General features: G+C 38.0%; 1 protein-coding gene across 2 annotated transcripts in view; it reads right to left on the bottom strand.

Annotated features, from left to right (window-relative positions):
• Positions 1–1,899: 1,899 nt before the first annotated feature.
• Positions 1,900–10,137, bottom strand: part of macrod1 (MACRO domain containing 1) — a 156,341-nt gene continuing 148,103 nt past the window's right edge. For both annotated transcript variants that reach the window (XM_011480040.3, XM_004073156.4), the window contains one exon: positions 1,900–2,302. In XM_011480040.3, the coding sequence (XP_011478342.1) occupies positions 2,277–2,302 (26 nt within the window). In that variant the 3' untranslated portion in view covers positions 1,900–2,276. The remainder of the gene's footprint in view (positions 2,303–10,137) is intronic.

Raw genomic sequence — 10,137 nt, 5'->3', positions numbered from 1 at the left:
CCAGTCAGCCATCCTTCAAGGCAACCAACAATCTACCCAGGCAGCAGCCAGCCATCAACACAGGTAGCTAGTCATCTACCAAACAGCCAGCCATCTGCCAAGCTAGCAAGCCATGTAACCAGCAATCTACGCAGCCAGGCAGCCAGCCAGCCAGCCATCTACCCAGCCACCTACTCAGCCTGCCAGCCAGCCAACCGGCTATCCACTTACCCAGCCACCCAGCAAGCAAGCCTTCTGCCCAGTCATCTGTTTACCCAGCCACCCATCTACCCAGCAAGCTAGTCTTCTGCCCAGCCACCCATCTACCCAGCCAGCCAGCCATCTACTCAACTACCTGCCTACCCAGACAGCCAGCCATCTACCAAGCCACCCGTCTACTCAGATGGCCATCCACCCAGCCAGCCATCTACCAGCAATCTATCTTTTTATGCATGCAGCAAATTACCCAGCAGGCCAGACAGCTATCTACACAGCCACCTGTCTACTCAGCCATAAACCCAGCCATCTACCCAGCCACCCGTCTACCCAGACAACAATCTGCCCAGCTATCTACCCATCCAACCATCCATCTACCCAGCCAGCAACCCACCCATCTACCCAGGCAGTTGGCAATCTCCCCAGCTATCTACATAGCCATGTAACCAGCAATCTATGCAGCCGTCCAGCCATCTACCCGGCCAGCCTTCTTGCCAGCTTCCCCTACACCCAGTCAGCATACTTATGCATTAGTGTGCATTAGTGTGTGCACCATTTCAATGTATAAATACAGGATTTCATTCGGATAAGATAATAACAAATGAATAGTTATGTCCTTTAGTCATCTAATAAAGGCTAAATGTACAGTTAAATTTAAGTTTGTTAGTTTAACTCTTTCTGGTTAATGAAGTTTTACCTTTTTGTTTCTATGGTTTGGTCACCTGCAAACTGTCTGACATTCGTTTTGTTATCAGATGGGGTTCATCATCATGTTTCAGTTCAGATTCATGTTTTTGTTTATCATAAAAGAAAATGCATCTCTGTTTTCCCCAACATCTGTCCTCACAGACCAAAACCCAAGAATTGTAGTCTTTCATTTTACGACTGATTTTTAGTATGGCTTATTTCTCCATAAATTGTTTCCCTCTGCTCTGCCTTGATAGCATTTTTTTTGTTGTTTATGTTTTTTCAAAATTACTAATAAAATCTATAATCTTCAGCTGTCGCAGCTTAATATATGCGGACAGATTTTAAGGACTTTTTTCCTGATCCAGCATTAAAATGCTGCAGTAGTGTTTGGACATTTTAAATTAAAAGTAGAAATAAGAAATACCAACCTAGTAGCACAATAAATGAACAGATGCAAAGTGTTTTTTTAGCCTACCTGAATAAATAAATAACCCTAAAAACTGATTTGTTAAAATAATCTACAAAATACAAGATTGTCATGACAACTCTCAGGGCAAAATTTTCCAGATTTACAGATAGTGTGAAGCCTTTTTACTTTTTCCTGCATTTTGCAGATGTTTAAGCATGCATTGCACAAATTTGATCTCATCTAGGCAAGAAATGCAAAACAAAAAAACAGCCCCTAATGTCTGGCATTATGGTAGAATGGAAGGGCTGTTTTTCTGGGAATGCAACCTAACAATTACAGGTGACCTAATTTAATTAATAAATGATTTATTTTAGTACCTTGATAAAACAGTTCTAAAGGAACTGTATAAATTCAATTTTTTTAAATTGTTTAAAAAAAAAAAGGGTGGTGCACCCTACTAAAAGGGGTTAGAAGGGTCTCCCCGGCTTCTCTCTTTTCTCCACAGAGAGAAGGAGAAAAAAAAACATCTGTGTGAAGTTTTCCCCAGTGTTCTGTTAGCTCATTCACTCATATCACATCCAAGGAAATAGTTGTTTCAGACAAGATGGTAGAGAGATTTGTTTTTTAATAAGCCTTTGTCATATTTTCTTACACACTTGAATAACAATATTCAGATGCTGAAACAAACACATTGCGTACTTTATGGGGAATTGTAAATCTAATGTTGATCACAATCATGTGGCCCAAGATACATGCCAGTTTAAAACAAAAAACCTGTTGATTATTTCACATCTTCATCACAACATCAATCATTACAAGAAAACTACAAACACTTAATAGAATTTGTGAGAGAACTAGGCGGATCATTGGAAAAAGAACACATCTTCCTCCTGGAGAAGTTCTTGAGCTGCATTAGTCGTGAAGATAAGGAGGAGGCATGGGGATGCAGCGATTTGTATCCACGGTAACCAAATACTTTCTCTCAGAGTTTACTCTTGACAGTGGCCTCTGTGGGAGACAAAAATTGAAGCAGGTAAAACAAGTGGACCTCGGTCACACAGCAGTCAACAGCATTTTGGCATCTGAAGTGCCTGTTTGCTTCCGAGCGATCTGTTAGCGAGGATTAGTCACTCTTAGTCCAACCCGGACACGCACGCGCTCAAATGCCCACGCGTGCACACATCAAACAGACAGCCAGTGTGAGGCGTGCCAGGTGTTGGAGACATTTTAGGGTTATGGTGAGAACTTGGAGGAAGGCCTGCAGCTTCTCAGTCACACTGACAGTCGGTTCCGGTCCATCTAGCAGCCAAACACCAGTGCTGTTCGCTTGCTGCTGCTTCGAAATCTGCTTCACATCCAGCACATCTATTTGAGGGAAAACACCACACATAGTTTAAGATTTGACACTGGGTTGTAGTTTGACGGCTTATGGTGTCGGCTGGAAGCTTGTCTCAGTTTAAAAACAATTTTTAAAAAGTTACTTGCACTGGATAAGATTTAAAAACAGAACATTGTAGAATAGGCGGCTGGATGGCTCTGTTGGCTGGGTGTAGGAGTGGTGCACAGGAAACCTGAGTTTGCTTCCCAGGGTTGCAATGAGCCAAAAATCTAAGACCCTTCACACTGCTGCCTGTCTGGGTCTCCCAGCATAAAAAGTCTTTGCCAAACCAGCTTTGCAAATCAGTGAAAGCTGATGCACTGCGGCAACTCGTGACGTGATGTGCCTAAAGGTGACCAACAAAGTTGTTTGAGTAGAATAAAAAAAATCTGAGGGCTCTGAATCTAGTCGTGTGGTGTCAAAGCCTGTACATCGTGACCAAATACAAACTACTATTTAAACATGGAATAGGAGGGACAACATTTTTGCGCATCCACTGCATTTACAGCAGCAGTTACGCCTGATTCAGTGAAAGGTAATTGAACATAAAGCGAGATAGAGTTCAGTACAAAACAAAGCAGGCAATTTCACAGAGCTTGCATTTTGTATTATCAAACTAATTTCTTGCCTTTTTAATTTCACTTTCGCTAATTGTTTACCCACATACACCGGCTTTCATTTGTGCCATTCACCATCCACAAAACTCAATGAAAACAAATGAGTTCAGATTCGTTGAGCTTGTTCCAAATTCTCTGGTTAATCACGGCAAGTATAAGCGGCAGCGGCCACGCATGCATTACGACTGCTCTGCAGTTACCGGACACCTTTTCTGATCAGTTTGTGAGTGTCTACACTTTTCCCAGTCTAGTTTGGTTCTGTTTGTGGTCATAGAGCAAAGACGTGAATTAAAAATGGTCTTTCATGTCTTCAAAAATGTGCGCCTCAGTTAATAGGTCTGCATTGCTGCCTATTCTTTTCTCCATAATGTTAAACAATTGTTGCACAAAATAGCATAATTTGGTTAAGCTGTGGTCACACATACAACTACATACAACTGCCACTGTGCGATGGGGAGGTGTAGGTACCATAACCGTTCGGCCTGCAACTACCGTTTGGGGTCCTTCGGGGTCATGACGTCACATTATGTGATTGTCTGTCCGTTGGTCCGATGATGTGTCAGATAGTGATTGGTCTGGACAAATAACGATACTACCATAAAAGGAAATATTATGAAGTCCGTTGTAAACAAACAGAGCTTCGACATACACCAAGATTGTCTTCTAAACGTGCTTTTATTATTGTCATGATTATTATTGAATGAATGTTCGCTTATAGTTTTTTAATCCGTGCGCCAGTGCTTTATTATTGGCAGAGCGGACGGGAAGAACAACATTTAGCCGTGCTAACAACATTTTCAGCCATGGCTAAACTTAAACTGAATAACAAGCCGTTTGTGCCAAAATCTCTTTATAAATTTCAAAGAATATTGTCAGACGCAATTTATGAGGGAAAATAACTTTAGGTTACAAAAGAGAACGTCAAATGAGAATCTGTAGAGCCCGATCAGATCTAGACGCTACGTAGTCTGTCCAAGTGGGGTTATTGTAGTGTGACGTCACCCTCAGTCGAAAGGACCCCGAACGATAGTTGGAGGCCGAACGGTTATGGTACCCACAGAGGCATTGCCAGAATCTTCAAGACTAGCTGCTGCCTTTCTTTTCTGAAAATGTTGGCATGGTCATAAATGCAGCTGGTGGCAGGCGAGGATGAGGTCATTACAAAATCAGGCGAGAGCTGGGCAGTCACAGCCGGATCTCCAGCCGGCAGCAGCTCTGACTGGAATACGTGTAAGTGTCTCTATACGGCGGCCGTCCATATTAACTGCCACCAGCCACCCAGTAGCCCGAGGCAAAGCTCCCTGTTCGCTTGCACAATCGCGCATTGCTTGGACATTGTCAGAACACAAGAAAATATGTGCAATATGTGCATACTTTACATCAAAAACAAAGTTACAAACTTAAAATCATTGTGTGGGGCGTTCACAAACGAACTTAACGGATCATTGAAAAGAATGGGAATGGATTTGCGGTCGGCTAACTGTTCTTTATTTATTTATTTTTTCACCTCGCAGGGATTCACACATTCATATAAATGCTCAATTAAATTCATTCTTCTTATTTCAGATGCAAATATCACACGAGTTGTGAACACCCAATTTATGCGAGGACTTCGCAAAAAAAAAGAAGGCCCCAGGGTTGTCTGAGTGTGTTGGGGGGGTTGCTCACCTATATATATGCGTTACTTTTTCTTAAAACCTCGGCTTGCAATAATCGACTGCCCCTGCCTGATTATATCTGACTCAGGACATCACTGCCACTGCAGGGACACCTGCCAAATTTGCTGATAAACGGGCACTTAGATCACATGCGGTGCCATTTTGGCATTTCCACATGGTGTTAACCCCTTTACACCTGAATTTATTTTTTCTTTAAAAGTTCACTTACTGTGTGTTGTATGCTTAGTTAAGGTACATTGGTTTGATGCATATTTGCATCAATAGGCGTGAAATAATTTACCCGAGAATTATTTTTTATTAACTGACGCTTTAAGCAAACCGTTCCAAACCTGAGGAAACACGGTTAAGATGTTAGTCATGTCTTTTGGAGAAATTTCCTTCCACTATTGGTTTAAATGGTCTGTAGAAACCACACACACATGAAACATTGGAATCTAAACCACATGCAAGTAAAAAGTTTGCCCTGGTGACAGCACTTCCTATTGTGTTATGTACATGACTGCACATCACTCCTCACAACAGGACATGGCACACGTTCATTCTCAAGGATGGAACTTTTTCAGTCTTCTTTTGCTTGTTTATCGCTTTGTTATAAATAAAAATGGAGTCACGCATTCTGTATATTTATATATAACTGCCGCATTCAATATTGAGCAGCACTATTTTTATGAGTCTTTTATTTTGATGTACACGCTGTTCATTTAGATCTTAGTGCCCGCTTTCCTAATTTTGTAGCTTTTTTCTGCATTCTTGTTCTTAAAAATGTATAAACAAAAAGAATATGAAGTTAAAGTGTAAAATGTTATTTACCTTATTACAAATGTGAAGCTATATTCATAAAAGGAAGAGCAAAATAACATTTTTGTGATTGATTGAACATCTTTTCCTCATTTAGCATACTTCTATAGGATGACATGGACAAAAACAACAAACAAACTGAAACAAAAGGAAGTAACAAAGTTTTGGAAAAATCACAAATGCAATGTAAAAATAAGCAAAACATTTATTAAATGTAGCAATTACTAATAATAGAACCTAATGTTTGTTAAATATTTGACATTTAGACATTGATCTTCATTTGATACAAACAAGAAACCTCATCTGTGCTTTTGTGAAACCAAATTTCTCTAAATTTTGTTTTACATTCAAAACAAGTTTGACATCACTGAAGGAGACTGTGATTGATGACAGACTTTCTCTGCAGCCACACTCTGAAAAGAAAATGGATTTACACAACAGAGTTTTCCTCAAGGCTCAACAGAAAGGAGCTGCTGCGATGTTTTCATCTCACTTTATTACTTTTTTCACTTTATTGCACTCTCTGCTGCCGGGAGCTGCACAGTGCTGACTGTTACAGCGAGAGAGAAAAAAAGGGTTATTCTATATTTAACTACATCTTCCAATACTTCTTTTTGCCTTTTTGTTAAAGTCAAATCAAAGCACAATGGCTCCTTTTCAAAAAACAGGTCAGAAACAAATAATTTTATTTCTGTAAAGACAAAAGTAAAATAACTAATTTTTGCAAGTATTACTTGAGAGAATGGCGCAGAAAAAATGTAAAGTGTCCCAGCTCATTGCAGCACGACACTGGTGTCCTGTTTTTTTTAAACACTTCTATCCGTAAATCAATTTCTTATAGTGGGTTTTATTTTTTTTATGAAGTTTGTGTTTAATACCTCACAATATCAGACCCCAGTTGTTTACTCACGGTGATTTGTTTTGGTGTAAAATCTAAATTCAAGGCTAAAAGCTAGATGTGGTTTTGAATTAAGACAAATTCCTACAAAGACAATAAAAACACATTTTTTAATTCTCTTGTTTTTTTCAGGATGTGCTTAATTAAAAAAAAAACGTTACAAGTGATTTAAATTTAACTTTTTGTTAATCCTCCTATAATCATTTTTTACAGTTTTTCTCAGTCGCTTTAGTACAATTCTCAGATCAGAATTAAAGTTTGCAAATACTTGTGTGCATTTCTCAAAACAATTTGTACAAACAGCAAAACACTATGGATTTCTTGCAAAAGCCTGTAACTTGCTCAAAATCTTTAGTTCATCTCTCAAAACTAAGTCTTTATGTCATTGAACATGTCAGTGCAATCAGAATGTCAAGTCCTTGTGTCATTGTCTACGAACAAGACAGTCAAATTACTTAGTCATGTTGTCAATATAACTGTGTACTTTAGAGGGAGGTTCTGATGTAAACTATGGCTAAAGTTTGGATGACAATTATTGTAAAATGTAAGTTACACCTTTTTTGTTTCATTGCAAGAGACTGGACAAGATTCACATTTACACTTTTATTGTTCATATTGTAATTTGTTGACAGACCATGTCATACCAACATAGAAAAAAAACACTGCAAACAGTAACACAAAGGGAAAAAAAGATAGGACAATATCCTGTACAACAGTTCAGGCAGTGCAGTAGGAATTGGTGTGGTCTTCCTACACCTCTTGTCATTCCTGTATGTTAGGCCACAAATTCTCATCCACATCACAGCGAATATCCTCTCTTGAAATGCAGTGAAATATGTTTGTCACATTATGACAACTTGGTCAACCATTTTGCAGTTAATGACTTATACGATGAACTAATGACTAGGTGTTTTGAGGAGTAAGACTATTGCACAGTGAATTATATAATACATTTTGATCAACATGACAAAAACAATTGATAATGTAGCAAAGAGCAGAGAATTGTACATAATCATTTGCATGGATGTACCAAAGCAATTGCAACTTGTTCAAAGAAGTGAGAAACTGCTTATATGATGTGCACAAGTGACATCATGATGTGAAGATTGAACAAATAGTTTTGGGAATTTCATTCTGATCTGAGAATTGTACTAAAGCGACTGAGAAAAAATGTAACAGACTATTAAAAAAATGTTGTTTATACAAAATTGGTCAGCTGATTTATTTCAAGTTTTGAGAGATTTAGTTTTTATATTCGACTTTTACGTTTCCACTTTAGCTTCAACTTTTAATCCAGAGGGTGCCATTCAGTTCAGCCTGATAACTGATGAATGGGGCTTCAAGAATCTGCCATTTTTTTTATTTTAGAAGTGAATGCTTCATTAAAAAGAAAATACTTCTGGTAATGATTTTTGCTTCAATCAAGCATCCTTGACTGTGCTTTCACACTGCTGTGAAGGTGACTCAGATTTATAGCTGCAGGTAAAAGCAGGACATCACTGGTTAAGACTGCAGTTGTAATACCAATGTTTAATTTCAATAACTGAGTGAATTACTGATCATGCTTAGGAGCCCCTGGCTAGGAAATAAATCTCTGTAAATCAAAAGCATAATCAAAACAAATAGGCCAAAGTCATTACATCACAGAGAGCGGTCGCATCAAATCAAATTTAGGAATAAATTGTGCACAATCATATAGGTCAGTGCAACACGTTCCTAAAGTCACACAAAAAAGGTTAGAACTTTTGATATATTCTCCTCACTGCCTCCTTTTCAGCGTACAAAATATTACAAAAAAATCAGATATTATGGTAGTCAACCCACACAAACAAAAGGCTGTTATCAAGAGAACACACCCAATTGTTAACCTGAACAATGAGCTGCTGGGACTGGTCAGGCTAAAGAGACTGACAAACAAATATATATATTTGAGGAAAATCAAATCTTTAATTTCAGAACTGAAGGTTGCAAGTGTCTGATTTGCTTATAAAACCGTGACGTAAAAATAAATGCCTCCTTTGCACACATTCAGTACACAGATGTTTCTGTTACCTAGGTTACTGATCTGACTGTGTTGGTTTTTCTGGGCTACATTTAAAACTGTGGTCTGTTCTCCATGTTTTATCTAATAGATGCATACAATATAAGATAAACCAAAGCTAAAGGTTAGAATTTGGAAGAAAAAAATCCATAAGCTATAAAAATAAATATGGAAAGACCTTCATTCCAACTGAATTCTGAAGACTTTTATTTAGACAAATATGTTCTTTAATAATTTTTTCTATATAATGCGCGTGTTTTTGGCTTCCGAGCTTAAAACTCACGATCACATGTCACTACGCACATTTTTAAGACTGCTTTTGGCTCTACGTACTAAACGCGTGAAAGTTGAACAAGTCTAACTTTGACTAATTATTGACTCCGATTTGGCAGCTGCGTAGGGATTGTGTCTCCTTTAACTCATGGAAGTGTCAACCGCTCAAAAATTGATCATGAAGAAGAAATTAATGACTGCAGTCAGTGCCAAGCCGGAAAATATGACACCAAGTCTTTCATATTTCAGAACAGAGCTATGAAAGAAAAGTCCTGGAGCAAATATGATAGATTTTCACTCTTTGGCATTTTGCCTCTTCCAACTGTGAGTACATGGGCTAGTATCAGGTAGCGACAGTCTGCTGTGAACACCATGGGTCTGTGCGCCTTCAAAACATGCGTTTTGTGTGTTTTTAAATATGTGTTATATGTCCGGTGTGAAAGCAGCATTACAGTCATTCTTGTTTGGTTGCAAGAGCACCATTCTCTGAGGATTATACCCATTTCTGTACCTAATAAGAAAAACACGCCTATAATCAAAGAGAAGAGAATAAAAACGGTTCTTCAAACACAAGAATGTTGTGTAATTTTTGTTTTGTGCAGTAAAAATGAAATAAAAAATGAAAATGAAAAATGAAAACAGAGTAGATCAACTTTGTGTTTAACCAAAACAACAAAAATACCTGAGTTAAACTAAGCAACAATAATGGAACCAATTAAAACCATTCTTAAAACCATATTTTAATCCTACACTTGTCAATGTCTTCTTCTCCTGAAAGAGATAAGGTGTGATAAACAATGGTAACATCTTGGAAAAACAACAGTTTGCCTGAGCAGAACTCGTTAGGAAAATATTAGGTTAAATTTAGCCTCTCTCTTAACTCATAAATATGTTTTCTATGAGCTGATGTCAAATTATTATAAGTTTCAGTGTAGAAATACTTGTTTGATAATGAGAGAAAAAACAGATGATCAATTATTACCCATTCTCAAATTGTAATTGATTTAGGAAAAGTGAAGAAAGCTAACTTTAATTCTAAAAGTTGATTAGTAGGTGGGTAGTAATACTTAAGCAACTTTTTATAATAGATTTTAAAGTGCTTAAGGGAAGAATTTGCATTTTATAACCCTGAAGTGTGCGTGTGTGCAGACTAAGGCTT

This window comes from Oryzias latipes, chromosome 10, assembly GCF_002234675.1.
Source record: "Oryzias latipes chromosome 10, ASM223467v1".
Taxonomy (NCBI): domain Eukaryota; kingdom Metazoa; phylum Chordata; class Actinopteri; order Beloniformes; family Adrianichthyidae; genus Oryzias; species Oryzias latipes.
Note: the sequence above shows the minus strand (reverse complement) of the source record. Positions and strands in the feature narration are given on the sequence as shown.